We start from the raw sequence: 20,515 nt of genomic DNA, 5'->3' as shown, positions 1-20,515 counted from the left end.
CTCAAATGTAGGATGTCAGGAGGCTGTATGAGATGAGGGCACCACTGCTGAGGGGCTATCTCACTGTATTGATAGAGAGGGAATCATTGTAGTAATAAGACATTAACTTAAAGTGGGTCAAATGCTGAAATTTCTGGGAAAGCACACTGAAAAAGTGTAATGCTCCCTGCCATAAGTGATTCCTCTGAGATAGGCTCCTGCTTGCCATTGCAGCTTCTTTTGCTCGGTCGTATTTACTGCAGAGGTGTACATCCCAGAGATAACTGGAGAATAGTTGTTCAAGTCTCTGTGGGGAATTCTGCTAGGAAAAAAAACAACAAAATTCCTATCAGGATTTGCCACAGGGAAAAAAAAAAAAAAAAGAAAAAAAAAAGATGCAAAATTGAACCTGGGAATATTTTAAATAAACTGGAAATATGTATTGTTGGAAAAGATGCTGTCCTTCATGGAGACACTAAATTGCATATCTTAAACTGCTGATCTTCTGTGATCAGCCAAGTCCTTGACTGTATTGTGCCACCAGAGCTGTTATTGAGTAAAGAAGTTTAAACCGTAGAGAAGCACGGGAGCGTGAAGAATTTGAATTACAGCTCCTTGAGAAGCTGATACATGACTTGAAATTTTGTGGAGATTTTGCTACGTGGTGATTTTTGCAGAAGAATAGATAATTTCCATGAAAAGAGTTATTTTTGTCCCCTCACTTAAACAAGCACATATTTAGCAGGATTTTTTTTTAAGTCAGTTTTGATGCTGTCTTTGCAACCAGCCCTACTAAATAGCCTTGACAGTCTCTTGAGACCTGAGTTCAGACCTACTAGGATCAAGGGGAAGGCCTTTTCCACTTATGAGATTTTAGGCCAGGGTTTCTATCAATTTAAGATGCATTGAGTTAATTGTTTCCCTGTATTCCTCCAAGGAATCTCAAGAGATGCATTTCTTTTGACCCTTGATTTATGCTTAGACTGTAAAGACCCTTCCTTTTAACTCGTGTTTTGCACAGCACATAGTTCTGTGGAGCCTGGTGCTCTTCAGCATACAGATAATATGAGTAAATAATAATGATTGTAACCATTATGTGACTGTTGGCCTTGTCAATGAGAACCATCGACCACGCTTCTCATTCACTGGCCAGTAACCGTTTCCAATTATTTTGTGTTCTGCGTTGTGTAGCCCTGGTGCAGATTACGGCTGGCATATGCCAAAAGGAAAGAAGGTTTTCACTCCTTCTCCCCTCTACGTTTACAGCACTGTGACAAGTCCAAAACAGAGGCTCTGGAGGATGATGAGATAGAGGAATTTTACAAGATATTGACAGAGAGAAAGGAAATAGACAAGATCTTCCAAAAGTACGCAGATGCGGAAGGGCTCATGTCCTGCCAGAACCTAGTGAGGTTCCTCTACGAGACACAACAAGAAGAAGATGCTGTTGTTGCTGCACCTCCCTTAATTCAGAGATACGAGCCCAACGAATTAGGTAGGTTCGAAACCCTGGTTGTCTTGGGTCATAATCTTGCTATCTTCATGAACTCTGAATTGCTTTTCTGTTGTTTTCTTCTGCAGCTATGTATATTTTTTTTTTCCTTGAAATTATTTTCAATTCATTTTCAATTTCAATTTCAATTAAATTGTTTTTTTGTTGGGGCACATTAGCAGCTCTAAGAGAGGAGGGGACAGGAGAACCCAGGGAATAGTTATGTTCATTTTTGGCTTAGGCACACTGAGCATCTGGAGAGGGGTTGACATGCAGTTGGTTACAAGGCAGTGAAATTCCCATGGGAAAGGCTCTGATGGCTTATTCAAATGTCAAGATCTCAGGTGGCTTGCGAGGTTAAGAATATAGCAATATTTCTGCTCTTCGGAAGCAGGAATGGAGGCAAATATTCTTGAATGTGAGCACCTGAAAAGCTGTAAGTTGATGAGATCTCTGAGTAGAGGGCCAACAAGGTGGCAGTTGTTTAGGAGAGCAATCACAGAACTGTTTTTCTGCTCAGAAATTAAGCAAAACAGCAGACTGCAGCATTTGGAGGACATGTTCAAGAAACCAGCACTGAATCATAGGCTGCCTCTGTGCTGTCCTGGTATACCTTTGTGAGAGGGATGATACTTCACAGATTGAAAATAGGACAGAAATCTAGCTCAGTCCTTCAAGATGGGGAGATACTAATTCTCTCCCAAATTTGCATTATTTTTCATTTACTCTGTGCAAATCTTGTAGCCATTGGATAATCTAGGCAGGATTTATCTGTCCATGTTTTGACATCTGACAATGTCTGTGTTGGCATGAAAGAGGCTTGAAGTGCTCAAATGGAGATTTTTGTACTATAGCTATCTAGAAGCAGGTGAAGTAAGTGCTGTCTTTGGCACTTTTAGGTCTTATCGAGGATGGTAAGTGCTGTAAGAGCCTGCTCGTGAAGGGATTTTAAAAGCATTTTCCGACAGAGGAAGCTGTCACCATTATCTGAACAGCATCAATATCTACCATTAGCTGAATGCCTAGGGAGCACGTTTTACCTTTGGGATCCCCTGGAGATCAGCAGGCATCATGGTGAAGATGGCACCACTACCTGGTCATGTCAGATTTTAACAAGGGGTTTCTGTCTATTTATCTGGCAGCCAAGAAACGTAATGCCATGACCAAAGACGGTTTCCTGATGTACTTGCTGTCTGATGATGGGAATATATTCAATTCCTCACACCGTAAAGTTTACCAGGACATGACTCAACCTCTCAGCCACTACTTTGTGTCATCCTCACACAATACCTACCTGATGGAAGACCAGCTTACAGGTCCTAGCAGCACAGAAGCCTACATCAGGTAATGTATGGGTGTGTGTATTTATGTGTTTAAGTGCCTGTGAGGTGCTGATCTCTTTCTTATAGAAGACATAAGGTGCTTGAGACACATTATAAGACACCAGTGCTGCTAGATGTAAGAGAACCAAGAAGCAGTCTGTCACCCTGAGACCAGGGAATGTTGCACTTTGTCCTGGGTCTCTGCTGAACCCCATGTGGTGTTCTTCTGACTGTAAGATAAATAATTACTATATTTTGGGGCAGGGGAGTCCCTCCCCAGCTCTTCTGTAGCCCCCTTTAGGCACTGGCAGGTTGTTGTAAGGTCTCTCCTGAGCCTTCTCTTCTCCAGGCTGAATAAGCCCAACTCCTTCAGCCTCAATATGGCATGGGATCATGTGTGAAAGAGCTTAGAGGGTGCAGAGATTTCTGGGATAAAGCTGGACAGCTGTGTAGAGACTGGAAGAAGCCCAAAATGATGCATGCTGTCATGACATTTGCAATCCTTACTGCCTTTTGGGACTATCAGCATAGACGATTCCTCAGAGCCATGCTGGGGTTTGTCTTGGAGAAGGCTAGCTGGAGTGATCCAAAAAAGATATGGGATGTGAGCTAACGCAGTGGTGTGAGTGATCAGGAATCTTCTGCCTGGTCTCTCTAGCTGTTTAGCTGCTCCCACATAATCCCTGGACAGAACAGTAAGTGTTGCCTGCTTTTGCCTTTAACAGTGACTGCTGTCTGACGTCTCACGGCCAGATGTTTGCAGTGGCCTTTATTAACTTGCACAAACACCTTATCTTGCTTCTGTTGTCACCTGTGCTTTTATCAAGTGAGACAGTGTTTCCTTATAAGCAAGTCGATGACTGTAATTCTGTCTTTGTATATGATTTATCTGATTACCAGGGAATAATGGCTATCTTGAGTCACAAGCTTGAAGGGGTAGAGAGTGAAATCTGGCACAAACTAATGAAAGCAGCTGTTTGAATTCCTATTACAGTATCATAACATTACAAAATTACATTCTGGCTGTAAAATAAATAAATCCCGTGATTCTTATTGCAATGAGTTAAAGAAGATGTGTTACGTGAAATGTATGTAAAAGAAAAAAGATCACTTCCTAGGCAGGTAAGTCTTTACAGGGGGAACCTCTATTTGAAAATAAATGAAAATAAGAGTATGGGTATGTAGAAGGGGGAGTTTCAAAGGGGAATTCAATCTGTAGATTCTGTTTGGGAAACTGGTCCTCAGCAGTCTCCCCAGCTGTGACTGAGTTTCCCTGTCTCCCTCCCTGACATCCCTGCGGATCCATCCCTTGTGTCTTATCAGTTCAGAGGAAGAAGGCACATCATCCAGCCTTCACGAGCTGTTTTTTAAGGCTGTCTTTCTTCCAATCTAACCACTCTTGATTTTCTCTTCTCTTCACCATCTTGGGGAAAAAACTCTGGGCACAGACATGAGTGCCCTTTCTCATCTGGCTCTTACAATGTCTCCTTCTTTGGATAGTCCTTACTTTCATGACTTTCTTTCTGAGATCCCAGTGTTCTTTCCTTGCTCAACCTTAAGCTCTCTTTGTCAGCTCCGAGCTCTCCTGGTCCCATCCTTATTCCATCTGCTTTCCTGTTTTTCCAAGCTCCTCTTTTCTCCCTGAACTTCCCATCAACCTTTCCAGGCAATACCTGTGGCCGATCCACTCTCACTTTGAGACAGAGCCAAAGGTTTAAAACCCAACCAGGTCCCTTCTTTGTTTCCAGAGCCCTCACCAAAGGCTGCCGCTGTGTGGAGCTGGACTGCTGGGATGGCCCTAACTCGGAACCCATCATTTATCATGGCTACACTCTCACCTCCAAGATCCTCTTCAGCGATGTCATTAAGGCCATCAAGAACTATGCTTTCAAAGTAAGGACGAGAGACCTGGGACCCTCTAAGATTTCTCATATTACACAGTTCAAGACTGATAGCAGATCTCTGCCCTTCCAGTAGAGAGCGTAAAGAATGAAGACTTGACTTTAACTTTTCTTATGAGTAGGATATGTCCCTCCGTCTAGGCATCCTTGTTCTGCTTTCTGCAGAGATCTGTTCCTGAAAGTCACTGGTGAGACAAGGCACTGCCTGGGGATGAGTTTAAATCTGTACCAGCACAGCTGGACACTGGATCCCACTGCAATTAAAATAACGTCCAACATCTTGAATATACCTGGTAGAAAATGCAAATGAGCTTTGGATTTGCTTGGCTTTGATGTCTCAGGGTCTGTCCCTAGTTTGCAGGAATTAAGTGTGTGCGCCTTGGAGGGACTCGTGTGAAGGACAGTTTCTGCTCAGGTTTAAAAGGAACGAGCAGGTCTAGACTCTGGAATGGCAGTCCTGGGCTAGCAGCCTTTAAAAATCCTTGGGTTTGTCCAGACTGACTGTGCTTTCTGCTATATTCCTTCAGTGCACTTGACTTGAGAACCAGCCCCAAGTTTCCTTTGGGGCTATTAGGCAGTGGCAAAGCAATACCTTCAGCACACAGAATGTCTGGGGGGCTTCAGGGAACCACATCAGGCCTGTGCAGGAAAGGAGGAAGGATTTAGATCACTTAAGGATCTGAACAAACTCAGGGACTTGCAAAGCTCCCTTCCCAGTCTTTCTGTGAGGTAAGAATGTGCTCTGACCTATGGTGCAAGCAGAGTGGAGACACACGGAGCCTCACCAAACCTGGCAAGGCCATGGGAGGCATCCTGATCCAGCCTGGAAGGCATCAGCATAGATCTGAGTGGCTACCACACATCTGAATTTGTCCATTTTTTGTCCCTGCCATTGACACACTCATTTCCAGAGCAAACAACACAGAGGTTTTATATCAATTGCTATAGACCGGTGAAATTACCGAGTTCACTGATGATGGATGTTATGTCTTGTCCTAGACCTCACCATACCCTGTCATCATCTCCCTGGAGAACCACTGCAGCCTCGACCAGCAGAAGGTCATGGCTCAGCACATGACGACGATCCTGCAGGACATGCTCTTGGTGGCCCCGGTCGATGGAAGCAAATCGCAGTTCCCGTCCCCAGAGGTGAGCAAGGCCACTCTAGCACTTTCTGCCCTCTGAAGGTGGGACAAGAGCGAGGTCTGTCTTCTTGCTGGGTGCCAGCTGGGGGACTATATGCCTGAGGGGCGGTGGGAACTACACTTGCTGAGGAACAGAGCTTGTTTGTGAACAGTGGTGGAATAGGAAATACGAATAGCTAGAAATAGCTTCTGCACATCAAGCTCCAAAATGACCTCTTGCTCCTTGTTTGCTGTGTGAGATTTCACAGGAGACATTCCCGAGGGACTGAGGACATTCCTGGTCCATTTACTGAGGCTAGGCAATTTCCTTCATCCCATGAGGAGAGGATGTAAGGGAGCTGAGTCTTGTGGATCTATCTTGTATCTGCTCCCACACCCCAAACCTGAATACGGCCTCATTCGGGCTAATCCTCTGAAGCACAGGCAGGTTGCTGCACATGAAGGGAAGATTAGCTCCATGAGAAGTGACTACAAATTGTCTCGGTGTTTTTGATCCAGCAAGTCTGGGCACTGCCTGATTTCATGGTAGGCGAGCATTTTGCTCAGTGTTGAGGGATGTAGCATACACTTCCCTCCTCCTTTAGTGCCTCAGGTACACTACCGTGGAGACCCAAACTGCTGATTAGGAAGTCAGGAGGGCTGAAAGGACAGCTGAGATTGCTTGCCTCTTGAAACCCAAGGAGAAATTCAGCACAGGTGGCCTAAAATTGGATGTGAGATGTCCTTCTGCTGAGAATGGTGTGGCGTGGCATGGCAGAGGGGATGGGCTTACTGGGGAGATGTCCTAGGGGGACAAGGGGAGGTGGGAGATTGTGTGGAGGACAGGTACCACTATGATGGCTGTGAATCAGGGCAGCCCTTCTGGGGGAAGGAGATATACAGCTCTTAACAGCGTACCACTGCATTGATGTCATTACCAGGCAATTAGAAAAAAAAGTGGAAATGGAATCTTCATATATATATATATATAAAAGAACTTTTTTTTCCAAAGAAGAAGCCAAAAGGTTAACCTTTTCATCTGTTTGTACAGTTTGGGTTAGAGTTTGCTTTCTTTTTTTCTCTCCTAAGCACTTTTCAGAACCAGACTTTTATGTGTGTGAATATCTGCAGTTCCTTTTAAATCGCCTTTCTTTGCAAAAGAAATAATTTTCCCCAAATTGGAGGAGAATGCCTAGCCGGAGCTGGAAGCAGTTTGTGGGTGGGATAAAGCTGGCAGTCAGTAGGGGAGGTAGGGGAGGGAAATGAGCCACCCAAAATATCTTCTGTACTTGTTCCCCATCTCAATTTTTCGCTTTCTGACTTTCCCCTTTTGTTTGGGAGTGCTGTGCCTCACTTGATACAATGCCTGCTGCAGGGGGAAGCTGATCTGGGTTAGTCCCTAGGTACCAGTACAATAAATTAGGATGAATCATAATATTTAATAGTGCTGCTTCAGCAGGACCTTTGGACTGGCACAGACAAGTTGCCTCCAGTGAAGAAGTGACTCTCCCAGGATGAGGTTACGCCCAGCATGGAAACAGGTCTCCGCAGGCTGTTACTGGGTTGGAAAATCAGTCTTCAGCGTTACGTGCTGGCTTGTTATTTATTGTCAGCGTAGGATCAGGAAAGCTGCTGATGGCTTTTCAAAACACTGCCTTGTGACCAGAGGAATGATATGAAGAAAGAAACGAGAAACACCAGAGAAAGAAATGTGTGATGCGTGTGTATAAGGGAACGACCCCAGCTTCCCAAAGATGTTTTTCCCATTCTTGTGCTCATCTAACCTCCTGCTTTGCTTGCCCAGATGGACACGTGGCCCCAGCTGGAACAAAAGGGCCCAGATCTATGTTAGTGAATGGAGCTGGGCTGATACGCTCCAGTGGAGGGACTGATCCATTTAGTTTAAAGGGAGAAAAAATGTCAAGGTAGTAAAACATATCCTTTTTCCTCTGTTACTTTTCCTCCACTTTCCTGCCACGTGAACTAGGAGAGTGTGTTTGTGGAAAATACATTGAAGCTGAAACATTAAGAACAAAAAAAACAACAACAAGAAACCCCTTGGATTTTCCACTTCCTTGTGCTGCTGGCATGAGGAAGCCTGAGGTATTTTGTCTTAGAAAAAGGGTGGGATCCACCTCTGGGAAGAGCTCTGAAAGGCTGTAAATAAAAACAGGCAAAGCATTGCTGCAAAGTGTGTTCGCAGAGCAATGTCAGTAATTAAAAGACCAACACTGTTTGTATTCACACTAACAATTCACAGTGCAGCTGTGGTGGTTTTACCGTGCTGGGCAGCTAAACCCCACAACCGCTCTCTCACTCCCCCTCCTTTAGATAAGGAGGGGGAGAAGTAAAGCAAAGAACAACTCACGGGTTGAGATAAGGATAATTTAATTAAAGGGAAATAATTATAATAATTAAATAAAGACTACCATGAACTAAACAATTTAACTAAGGGGAAATAAAAGGGAAAGGGGAAAAAGGGAGGAAAACAAACAAACAAAATAAATGAAAGCTATATGGAAGTGCAGAGGAAAGAAATTACTCTCTACTTCCCACAAATGAGCGATGATTGACCACGTCCTTGAAGCAAGGCCTCAACGCACGCAGCCGGTGTTCGAGAGGAGGACCGACGTCTTCTCAACGAGAGCCCACCCCTCCCCTCTTCTTCCTGTTTCCACCTTTTATTGCTGAGTGTGACACCACATGGTATGGAATATCCCTTTGATTGGTTTAGGTCAGCTGCCCTAGTGATGTTTCTCTCCTCACTTTTTTGCCCACCCCCTAGGAGGGTTAGAGAAAGGCCCAATGCTGTGCCACTGCTGCTCAGCAGTAGACACAACACTGGTGTGATAACATTGCTGTTCCAGCTACAAGTACAGAGTATGGCACTGAATGGGCTGCTGCCGGGAAAGTTAACATTCCAGCCAGACCCAGTACAGCAGCACAAGGCAGGCATCTGGTTTATTAGGTCCCATTTAGGAACAGAGTATTGGGCTACACAGAACATCTAAATACCTCCCCCAAGCTGCTGTCTTTAGGTCCCAATAATAAATTAAAGGCCTATAGGATAAAAGGCCAAAAGCTACAAAAAGAAAAGGTTCCAGGAAAGCTTCAGGTCAGTGCCAGAGTTGTAGGGAAGAGCTGCTCCAATCTTTTCTGCTGCTTGTTTATTTATCAGGCCTTTTTGCCTGATTCCTGACCTGCACAGGGGTCTGCCAGGGCCCTTTCCCCCTGTCCTTGCATACCAGCTAGAAATGATGCAAAAAACAGTCTTGGAATGAGACTAAAATAGCTGCCAACATCACATGCTACTAATCAGCATATCAAGCATATCCAAGAGCTCTCCAGCTCTTTGCTGTTGGACACCCTTCACCATGAGGATGGCTTTGGGCTTAACAGACCTGCCTTGGTGGGTGACCCTTTGGACCACAAGCCCCCCAGGTGAGAGCCCCAGTGGGGCTGGGGTCTCAGCCATCCCACACCTCCTGTGTCCCACCAGCTGTCCCATCACATCCACTACTGAGCCCAGCGCCCCCATTCAACATCACCTTGAGCCATTCAGCTCAGCAACTGCTTCCAATATAACAGCAGTAAGGCACAACTGATCTAAATCTCTCAAAATCTCCTTCAATAATGTGCTTCTTCCCCTCCCTTTTTTTTTCTGAGACTTTTTTTATCTTGTGGTGCTACTCATTGTAAAAGCTGCAACACCTCAGGCTACAGCTGCTCTGAAAGACATCCACAGATGGAGACGTGATAGGAAAAAGTGCTCCTGGTCTGTGCATCTCTTCATGAACGTGAACACGTTAATCCTCACAGCTTCTCAGAAATCTGGGGAGATGGATATCTCCTAAGGTGGCAGTTCTTAGTATATCCACGTACCTGAGCATGCCACTTTGGGCTCCGTTTTACAACTAGTTAATATGGTCAGGGGCATTGGAGGTGTGGTCCCAAGTGGTTGTCTAAATATAAGGTGAATCACATCTTAGGAGTGTTCAGTTCTATTTGTTGACTCTAAAGGAGGTGTGAAGCCACAGAAAGTTTGTAGAGGTGGTTTCTGTTAAGAGTCTGACACTCCCACTGCGACCAAGACTGGAAATCGGATCTTGCCATGGCCTTTGGGCTGCTAGCAGGGGCAGGAAACCCTCAGGTAAAATAATTGCATGTGTGCAGATCTTTTAAACTCTGCTCTTAACAGCTTTGCTCCTGATAAAGAACAGAACATCAGATAGTTGCCATGTCCCTAAGGGAGCAAAGCCTTGTGTCAGAACCATCTCAAGTGCAGAGCTGAGCTTGCTTTGGTGTGCCATAGAAAAGATGAGAGAGCAGGAACTCCACTCCTGGAGAACAAAGGCAACATGATTTACAAGGTACACAAGGAAGTGAAAGAGCTGCATTTACTCAACTACACTATACGTTCTCAGTGGAGTCCTGCATCCTTGTAGCTTTTCCCATTTTCCTAAGTTATATTCAAGTTCGGGCTTGCCACTGGCAATTGGAATAGCTTTATGGCCTACTTGGAGAGTATTTATTGAGCATTTCAGTTAATGCTTCTTCCTAAGACAAGGGATCTGCTCAGCAGAGCTGAACTGATGAGCTGAGTGTCTCTCCCCTCAGGCTAGAAATACTTAATGTCACATGAAGAGGAACCCAGAGGGTTGGAACAAGTGCTTGTGAGTGTTTGCGTCTGTGTTTGTCAGCTTATTTAAAACCTTTGTAAAGGGATAAGCACTCAAATTTAGGACTTTGCTTCCTAATATCCACTGTAAATGAGGGAGGGCAATGTTTATCACTGGCAGCTTCTGCAGACACATTTTGTCTGGAGTTGTAAAAGCTTAGAAAGGGCTGGTATCTCTGTTGGTAATCAAGCAGCCTGCCCCAAAGACATTTTGTCCCGAATTCCCTACTGCTGAACGGTGAGATGAGGTGATAAGTTTTCTCATGGGACGTTAGAAAGCAGAGGCAGGTAAGAATATAGAGTACAGCAGGATGCTATCTGCAGCCCATGAAGGACCAGAGGGTCCTCTGTGTCCCCCTACAACTGTCCCCAGTGCAACCCCTCCAGGCTGGGGCACTCAAAGCATTGCCTGGACACAGCTCAGCCTGGAAGAAGGCTGAGGAGTGGGGTGGCTGGAGGGTGGTTTGGGGATGGGGAGGAGGAGGATGCTGTGTTCTGAACGCTCCTTTGGGCCTTTTATTTCCAGAAACTGGTACATTCCTCCCAGCTGCCTCTGTGCAGCTTTTGAATGACAGGGAAAGTGCCCCAGCGTAAACAGATCATTTGTGGTAGATGAAGAAAAATCCTCTTGGCTGCTGCTTCAGGTGCCGGTGCCAGATTTCGGCTCAAACCAAGTTTCATCCACGGCGTAGCGGGTCCGTGAGGAGCTGTGCTGGTCTCCGCGGAGACACGATGCAATTTGCTTGCAGCCACAGAAGGGGAATGGCGTTCTTTGCAAATGCCTGTGTTGTTTTTAAAAAGATCCTTGGTTTTCCACAGGCCTGTCATTTGAGAGCAGTGGGGCTTGTTGCTTTTGCAGATGTGGAAGGGACAAATTTAGGATGGTGCTGGGAGAAGAGGGGCCATGCTACACGAGTAAAGGGACTGCAGTGGCTAAACCTGAGATTGCCTTTTTCCTGGAATAAGTAGCACCCTCCATAGCCAGCAGTACCACACACGTGGCAGCAAATCTCCCACTGACTTCACTGGAAGCTGCAGAATCTAGGGCTGCTCCTGGGCTGAATTATTTGATTTTTGAGGCGTAACCCATTCACTTGGAGATTGCATCCAGGCAATACTACTGCTCCCTGCTGCCAGGATTGCTGCAGCACTGTTTGGGTTCAGTCAACCCTCTCCAGGCTTCAGCTTTCCTCCCACAGTCTGAGCTTGCACAAGCACTGGGTCATGTCAGTGGTATGGTGTCAGTGGTCTGGTTTGGGAACTCTTCCTTAGGGTGTCTGTGCCCTAACACTTCACCTGCGAGATCCTTTATGTGTTCTGGTGCCATGTCTGCTAATCGCCAGCTATTTTGTCTACTTCTCTTTGTGTAGCAACTGAAAGGGAAGATCCTTGTGAAAGGCAAGAAGCTGAGCAGACAGGAGGACCCCACAAATGGGAACAACAACCTGGAGGCTGAGGATGTCTCTGATGAAGATGAAGCAGCTGAAATAGAAGATGAATCTGTAAAGACAAAGGTGCAGCAGAAGGGGAAGGTAAGTAAAAAAAAGTAACTGAATCCCTGAAAGGGGCAGACCTGGAAAGGCAGGAAAGCTATGAATTAAATCTTTGTGTATTGCAGAACTCTTTGAAATCCTGCATCAGGAGGTCTGGTCTTGTTCGCCAATCCCATGCCTTATGTTGGCAAACCACCTTCTAGGTGCGCTTTGTACCATGCTTGAAAATAAACAAACAAAAACAATAGAAATATACTTTTGATACGTTCTCAGCTAAAGCAGTTTTGCTCTGTCACGTGAGGACACTTACTTTTCCAGACTGCAGGTCATTGTGAAGGACATATCCCTTATGGACCAGGTTCACAGGTGACATAAATGCATTCAGCCCCACTTATGACAAAGTGGATTGACATTGCCTCTGAATCTGGTCTGATATATGCTTTCCCTCGCTGATATGCCCACCCTTTGAGGGCTTTATTTCCTTCTCTGATCTGTGATCAACAGTGTGTATAATCATGAAGACTCTTTTTCTTTTCTTGCCTTTGGTGGGAGCTGGTGGCTCCCACTTCACCCTTGCATCAAAGCTGTGGAGTCGTTGGCACCAAAGCACTGTGAGAACTTCCTAAGTGAAGATAAAAAAGCCCAAGGTCTGGGGGTGCCCAAACATCTTTCCCTTCTCTCTGTTTCCAGGTCTGCATACCTGGCACCAGGACAGTATGTTCAGACCAGTTCATTGCTAAGTCTCAGTTGTCAGGTTTAGCAACTGGCGACAGCCACTGATGCTGAATTACAAATGATAATGCAGAAAGCAGCAGAAAGGGTCTCCCACCAACAAAAAGTGAGAAATTTTATCTGGAGGACATCATGCAACAACGGGTGCTGGGACAGCAAAGCGCCTCCTGTGTGAAATCCCCTCTTAACTCACCAATACAGGCCGAATAGGTTCTGTCTGTGTTTATATCCCTAATCACTTGTGAGCTGTAATAGCCAAGGTGAAATAGTCATTCACATAACGGCGTGTGAATGAATGCAGGAGGGACAACCCAGATGAAATGAAATATTTGTTGTGGTAGCACTTGGGAAGTCAGTGATATGACTGGACAGGCCAGTATGGGCTGGTGAAACGTGCCGGTAGCGTTACCTACTGAAGGTGTGAGAGGAGGGATTAGCACTCTGCATGCAGGGAAAAGGACGTAGCAAGGGCAGGCTGCCCCTTTAGCATTCTGCCTAGGGGAGCCCCAACTCATCAGGGGCATCTTTTCCATCTGAAGTCAATGGAAAATAAAAGCCCCAGTGATCCTAAACAAAACATAACCATTACTCTTGAGTAGGACTGCAGAAGCTCCCCACAAACCTCTTGCTCCTTCTTTTAGAGTGACACCCTGAAGCTGGCCAAGGAGCTGTCAGACACAGTTGTCTACTGCAAGAGTGTTCATTTCAATGGCTTCGAGGACCCCAGCCACCCTCGGGCTTTCTACGAGATGTCGTCGTTCACGGAGAGCAAAGCTCTGAAACTAGCCCAGGAGTCTGGTACGTATGTTCTGGCAGAAGGCCGTCCTCTCTTCCAGTCCCCCATAAAGTGACAGCTAGTGGTGGTTAGGCATGAGAAAGAGGCATCCCCAGAGATCTAGGTCATGGTCTCTTTGGCCATCCATATCATTTTGAGAAACAGTGGGAGTGACTTAATGTCACAGAGGTTGTCACCAAGAAGGGCACTTTATGCAGGCCAGAGTCACTGGACAGAAAAGGGCTATAAACAGCAGCATCAAAGAAAAGCAGGCCCATCATTGAAAGGAATATTTTTATTTTTATTTTTTTTTTTTTCCTGAAGGAAACAGTTTTATTCATCACAACATCAGGCACCTGAGCCGAATCTACCCTGCCGGGTGGAGGACAGATTCTTCCAACTACAACCCCATCGACTTGTGGAACGTCGGCTGCCAGATCGGTGGGTGCAACTGGGAGCTTGGAGGGGGTCAACCTGGCTGGTTTGGTCATAGAATCATTAAGGTTGGAAAAGCCCTCCAAGATCATCTGCTCCAACCATCCCCCTACCACCAATGTCACCACTGAGCCATGTCCCCAAGCACCACGTCCAACCTTTCCTTGAACACCTCAGATCAAACTCAGATCTCTCAAGCCCTAGAGGAGGGCCGTACCATAAGGGACAAGCTGTGGCCTGAGATCTTTCCAGTAGTCAAAGCAGTGCCTCTAGTTTGCTCCTGGGACACTGAAGCCCTGATGGCATTCTCATGTCTCAGAGATGTGATGAAAAGGTCCTGCAGCCTGCTAAGTGAATTATCTTGTAGCTTTCATTCAGAAAACCTGGTGCAGCGTATGTAGGACTAAGGCCCAGGATAAAGCTGGGCTTCTTTAGAAGTGGCTAAAGAGGTTAACATCACCTTGGGGAAATCAGGGGAGTACTGAGCAGGCTCTGGGATCTATGTGCCCTCCATTTGTGGTATTAATGAAACTGTTCACAGACACTGCTTCCAGATTTGACATCAATGCTTTTAAAAAGATAGGGGATAGTTCGAAAGGATACAGGAAATCTGCCTGGTGTTAGGAGAACTGTGAGGTTTGATCTATTTTGGGCAAAGGACAATAAAGAGGTGATTTGATCACAGTTTCTCTACTGGACTGCATAAGGATTTCAGACTGTGAGGAGCTCTGTAGTGTAACCAGCAGAGGTCCCTGAGGGTGGCAAATGGAAATAGGTGTGTTTGGGCTGGAAAATAGGTCTTATAATGAGGTTAAGTAGCTAGAGAAACGATCTGCGAATGATCTGTGGCTTCATGAATGGGTTTATGTGAAAGATGTGGTTGTTCAACCAGGTGACATGAATTCAGTGCAGGACATTTTTTGATCCTGTCGTAGGTAGGAAGAAAACTGAGGTAGCTACCATGGCTCCTTCTGCCTCTAACATCTCTGAATGGAAGAAATCCTCAGGGGAAGCAGGCTTTGGGGGTCAGAGGTTATCACTGATCTTTGCAGCATGGAAAAGTCAATGGTTATGTCCATGAAATGTAATTTCATGTGAACAGAATTGGTTATACTCTCATTGATTTATCTGAAAGTGACTGAATTTATTTGTTTATGTTGCAGTTGCCCTAAATTTCCAGACAGCAGGCACAGAAATGGATGTCTACCAGGGTCGGTTCCAGGACAATGGGTTTTCTGGGTATGTCTTAAAGCCGGAATTCCTCCGGGATGAACAAACCAAATTCAATCCAAAATCCATCACAGAAGGAACATGGGGGACAAAGAAGAAGCTTCTGCTTAAAGTAAGAATAGAAGTCGGAAACTTATCTTAGTAGCATCCATTTTTTTTGGGGGGGGTATAGGTTGTGCCTTCTCCTGGTCCCACGTGGGCAATGTTATCCCAGCCCTACTCATTTCCCACTGCCAGTGTCTCCGCTTCAGTCCTGCATGGGCTCTCATCTTCCAGGGACTCGCTCACGTTTAATATTTGTCAGCAGTAGAGGTTAATGACAGTATTCACCCTACAGGAACACACAGGCGTTTTATAGACAGGCAGTCAACAGTCACTGCTGTTATTTCCAAGTATCGTCTGATCATTTTGGGGAGAGAGAGAAGTTGACTTTTCCCTGACCCAGACCAGCTGGCTGCACTGCAGCAGCATTCATTAGGTGCTTTAGCTCCTGACAGCTTCCTCTGAAGAATGTCACAGTGTTGGCTCTGAAAGACCAACACCAGCAACAAGTCCTGTGCTCCTGGAGAAGGAGAAGGATGTTTGTCAGGGAACCCCCTCTCCTACCAATGTTCTGACCTTTTCCTCTCTTTCCTCCACAGATCATCTCTGGCCAGCAGCTGCCCAAGGTAAACAAAAGCAAAAACTCCATCGTTGATCCCAAGGTAACGATTGAGATCCATGGCGTCCAACAGGATAACAACAAGAAGCAGACCAGAGTCATTGAAAACAATGGTAAGGGTTTTTCTTTCATGCCGTGACCCCTGGGGCAGTAATTCTTTGGTTTTCTGTAGCAGGGTGTTCCTCATCAAGACCTGCTGCCCTGTGGCCAGGCCTGCCCAGATGCACCCGAGCTGGCTCACACTAAGCAGATCCATCAGATGCTGTTGGTGTACTTCAGTGCAGTGACCCTGGTTATACAGCTAGCCCCACAAACTGTCCCCATGGGGCATTTCTTTCAGGGTTTTTTCCATCTCTTCTCTGTCTGAGGTGTTTGGAGATAGAAATTACCTATAAAACATCAGCCAGGTGAATTGCTTTTAGGTTGGCTGCCAAATCTGCAGACCCAGAGCTTTGGAAGTGCTCTTTACATCCATGCAGTTGGATCTGACCTGGGACACAAAATTTCCCACCAAGATCTTCCCAGAGAAGGCCTCTGGTGAGGCTGATTTTATTTAGAAAGAGCCACAAACTCATGAAAGAGTGAGGTTGGAAGAGAGGTCCAAAACAGGACCTAAGTTAACTCACGTTGTTCACTGTATTGCCTAGATGGATTCTGAGTATCCCAAAGGATGGAAATTGTCTACGCTGTCTGGGCAAGTGATCCAGTCTTTCAGGGGCTGAATACCGTGGCAGAGACAGCAGAGGGCAGGTTCAGCCCTCTCTTCCGTGGGAAGACAAGGCAGTAGGAGTCTGAGAAATCAGACCTCCCCCTCCTCCAGACAGACAGACACATAGGTACACCCAGACACATGCACGCACTGCTTTTCTGCGTGAAGCAAAAGCCCAGCACTAGAAAGGCAACGCATATTTTCCTCTCTGCTAACATTGTTTCCCTTTTCCTCCTTTCCTGTTTGAGTAAATCTGGCCTGGCTCCTAAAGCTCATGGTCATTTCCTTTGCCTACAATGATTTTTAGAATGTCTCGAGTGGAGGCTAAGGAACATTTTAGACCTGCCAGGCTTATTCCTCAGGGCTGCTTAGCACATCTCCATGGCCAGCCCACAGCTGCCTGGAGAGGGGCGGGAGAGATGCTGGAAGGGAGCTCAAGGGGTGCTGAAGGGAGAGTAGCCCCAAAATTCCAAATAAATTGCAACAACCCAACCCAATTATTTTGCTATGGTGCCTTTGATTTTGCTTTTTTGATAGCACCTTCACGGCCAGCTGACAGACCACTGCCTCCTGCCAAGTCATCCACAGACCCTCCAGGACCGGCAGGCTTGAGCTGATGTTTTGCTGTCCTGGGGCCTCCGTGGTGCACAGGCTGTGCCGATGGCAGTGGGGTTTCAAACAGGATGTCCTCTTCTCCTGTTTGTTTCTGGGGAGTGGTTTGTTGAAACTGCAGGGAGCACCTGCAGTGACTTAGTGGGAGAGCACTGCGCTTGCTTTTTGTCTCTCATTTGATGGGGCTGTTGTCATTTTGTTTGCTTTGTGAGTCTGGATCACAAGATCCTTAGACATAAAGCCCCAGAGAGCTGTCATAACACAAAGGCACAGTTTTCTCCACTTCCCCCGGGTCTGGGGCTGTAAAAGTCTGCTGCTGGTCCAACACAACCCAAGATGTCTTATCCATGTATCAGCCAGTGAGAGCCTTTGGAGCAGGGCTGAGTCCAGCCCCATTCTGCCCCCTGCTGCTTTCTGGGGATGTGGTGCTGAGGCCTGCAGTGAGCAGCCTAAACTGAAGGATTTATTAATTAATACCAGGCAGCGATTCAGTGTCAGAGTTGGGAACAAGTCTCGGCATCTCCTGAGACCTCTAACCTGGGTCAGGTTAGGTTCCCAGTCAGGCCAAGTCCCCATCCTTATTTGCAAACATCTCTGACCAACATTCTTGCTCGTGAGCATCTCCTACCTTCCTCCTTGTCTGCGAGCGGCTCTGATCTCCGTCCTTGTCTGTGTCGCTCAGGCTTTAACCCGAAGTGGGAAGAAGAGTTTACGTTTGACATAGAGATCCCTGCACTTGCCCTGGTCCGTTTTGTGGTGGAGGACTTTGACATGTCAACCAAGAACGACTTCATCGGGCAGTATACGCTTCCCTTCACTAGTCTGAAGCAAGGTAAGGCCCTCTGCCCTCTTCCTCACACCCACTGATGCCTTTGGGTATCTCCAGTGTCCTACGTGAGAGGTCCAGAGCCCAGAACACTTTGGGTCAGGACGGATCCTTGCTCTGGTGTCTGGACAAGATGATAAATGATTTACTGAGCAGCTGTTGCACGCTGACTCCTGGGAGGGGACACGCTTGTCACCAGGGGCCTTGGACACGTTGTGTTTTAACAATGCTCAAAGCCATGCCTCTCTGACCTAGCTGTTCTGTGGGACAGAGGGAGCAAAGCGCTCTCAGAGACGGGGAAATGTTCCTGCAGGGTCTTGGCAAACATTAGGAAATGTTTTTCCGACCAGACTAAAGGCCGCTCTCCATCTGTGTCTGTGCTTCCAGGTTACCGCCACATTCATCTCCTGACCAAGAACGGCGACCCGTACTCCTCCTCCACCCTCTTTGTCTACATCAATATCCAGGACTGCGATTAGCAGCTCGGCTCTTCCAGGGTGCAGCGGGCCTTGTTACAGCCCTAGGAGGAACGCAGCGTGTCGGCTGCCAGTGCCAGGGTCCCAGCTGATCCCCAGTGCCTTCTCCGGAGCAGCACACGGTGCCCCACAGGGCCCTGGTCTGAAATAGCCATCGACTCTCTCCCTTCTGCGTGCTGGAAACATCCTAATGCTGCTGTTGAGATTAATCCTTTTGTACCTGTCCAACCAATCCAGCTGTGTTTTTTAGTTCACTTTACTTTAGTGTGATTTTCAATTCTGCTTTTAGCAAGAGGATAGGGACTCCTTTTTCGCAAATTACAGCGCTTGGTGTGGGTTCCAATCAAGCATCTGGACAAAACACTCCACATCTGTGCAAGAAAAATGCACCCTACCACTGAAAGCAGTGGCTAGATACCAGGTGACTTCTTGCAGCTTCAGATGTCAGACATCCTTCACCATCTGAAGTCCTAAACGAGGACACAATTCTCCTCTTGTCTGTTACAGATTAAAAAGAAAGCTGCACTACAAAGGGCCACGTTATATAACTTGACTTTTCTTTTGTATTATAATAAAAAATACATGAACACTACTCTGCCTGCGTGCCTGGCTTCCAGCCAGGTCGCTTTGCATTCAAAGCCTGGCTCTTACCCTGTGAAGGAGAAAGAAGCTGCCGAGCGGCAGATTTCCCTCTAACCCAAAGTGAAATCCACTCAAAGGGACCTCAGAGAATGTCTTTTGCCGATGACAGTGGAAATACACTGAACTGACAGTAGGGCTTTTTTCTTTTTTTTTTTTTTTTTTAGATGCAGTAAAACTTTGCGTTTTTATAGCAAAACCTCCTTTTAACACAAGAAGTGGCGGTAGAAATGGTTTTAAATGTTAGCTCAGTCCCAGTTGCACTGTAGAGGTAACCTAGCACAAGCAGAAAAAAGCGTTTTGAACAACCCAATATTTATGGCAAAAGGTGGTTTTTTTTCAAGCACAACTACAGAGTTAAGTGAATAGTGTTGAGATAAAATAATATATGTTTTCCAGTTCCAGCTGTGTTACTAACGCTACGTTAGACTATTAAAAGGACAAAAAAATAATCTGGAAAAGTCCAATTCCTCGTCACTGTTTGCCTCTTTGACTTACCTGAATGCAACACGGATGAATTTGGAGACAGACCTGCTTAATTTCTTGAATTTGTCAGTCCTTTGGGGGGTTTGTTTTTTCGTGGCTGGCATTGGAGAGGATGGGCTTCTACCAAAGAGGTTAATTTCTGTTTACACAAATTCCAGTCCCTTCAATCCTCCATCTTTTTCTGAGTCTAAAATAGCTTGGATTTAGTGATCCTTGGGCCCACTGCAAAACTGGGCTTCTTTTAGTCCAACCTGGAGTTTGTTATGCTGCAGTAATGCTGGACACATTGATTTTTCCTCTTCACTATAATTATCTGTGATGTTGTAAACCATTGCCAGATTAAATGTGAATTATATCCACACCAAAAAGGCTGAAATTGACTTAATTACCTGCGGTTGAAGGAGTTTGAGAGCAGCAGAGGGCTCTGAGGCAGAGCTGGGTGTCCTGCAGTGACATGGGCTTTCACTCAGCTCACTTCTAGGACAGGGAACATCGCACCAGGAGGCACGTTGGAAGGCCAAGGTTGGAGCATCTTTAGTTCTACCTCAGAGACACCCTGAGTTTGGTCCACCCGGGCTCCCAGGACGCTCCGAACATTTTGTTTTAAGGATCTGGGAGAGATGAGAGCTGGGGGAGATGTGCAGGACCTCACCTTCCATCCATGGTCAGGGTGGGTTTAGATGGACTACATGGAGAAGCCAAGGCTGCCGCTGCCTGTTGTGGAGGTAGGCAAGATCTGTGGGAAGGCAACATCCCTTGTGGGATAGGTACAGAGGTTAGGGGAAATGGGATAGGTAGAAGGGGCAGGAGAAGAGCAGCAGATGTGGGCCACGACCCACCAGATGCTGCAGCAAAGGCAAAAAGTGGCATGAAAGGGAGGATGTGGGTGAGAAACTGCCCTTTCCTTCATAAAACAGAGGCAGAGAGTAAAACCAACTCTCCCCA

At 46.3% G+C, this 20,515-nt stretch overlaps 1 protein-coding gene across 2 annotated transcripts in view; it reads left to right on the top strand.

Moving 5' to 3' along the window:
- PLCD1 (phospholipase C delta 1) overlaps positions 1–19,938 on the top strand; it is a 53,425-nt gene extending 33,487 nt beyond the window's left edge. For both annotated transcript variants that reach the window (XM_084507697.1, XM_084507696.1), the window contains exons 5-15: positions 1,246–1,474; positions 2,614–2,815; positions 4,542–4,686; positions 5,694–5,843; positions 11,867–12,028; positions 13,363–13,519; positions 13,821–13,937; positions 15,095–15,273; positions 15,803–15,935; positions 17,826–17,975; positions 18,357–19,938. In XM_084507697.1, the coding sequence (XP_084363823.1) occupies positions 1,246–1,474; positions 2,614–2,815; positions 4,542–4,686; positions 5,694–5,843; positions 11,867–12,028; positions 13,363–13,519; positions 13,821–13,937; positions 15,095–15,273; positions 15,803–15,935; positions 17,826–17,975; positions 18,357–18,448 (1,716 nt within the window). In that variant the 3' untranslated portion in view covers positions 18,449–19,938. The remainder of the gene's footprint in view (positions 1–1,245; positions 1,475–2,613; positions 2,816–4,541; positions 4,687–5,693; positions 5,844–11,866; positions 12,029–13,362; positions 13,520–13,820; positions 13,938–15,094; positions 15,274–15,802; positions 15,936–17,825; positions 17,976–18,356) is intronic.
- The last annotated feature ends 577 nt before the right edge of the window (positions 19,939–20,515 follow it).

Source organism: Aythya ferina (genome assembly GCF_964211825.1).
Source record: "Aythya ferina genome assembly, chromosome: 2".
Lineage (NCBI taxonomy): Eukaryota > Metazoa > Chordata > Aves > Anseriformes > Anatidae > Aythya > Aythya ferina.
This window is presented reverse-complemented; position numbering and strand designations above follow the sequence as displayed.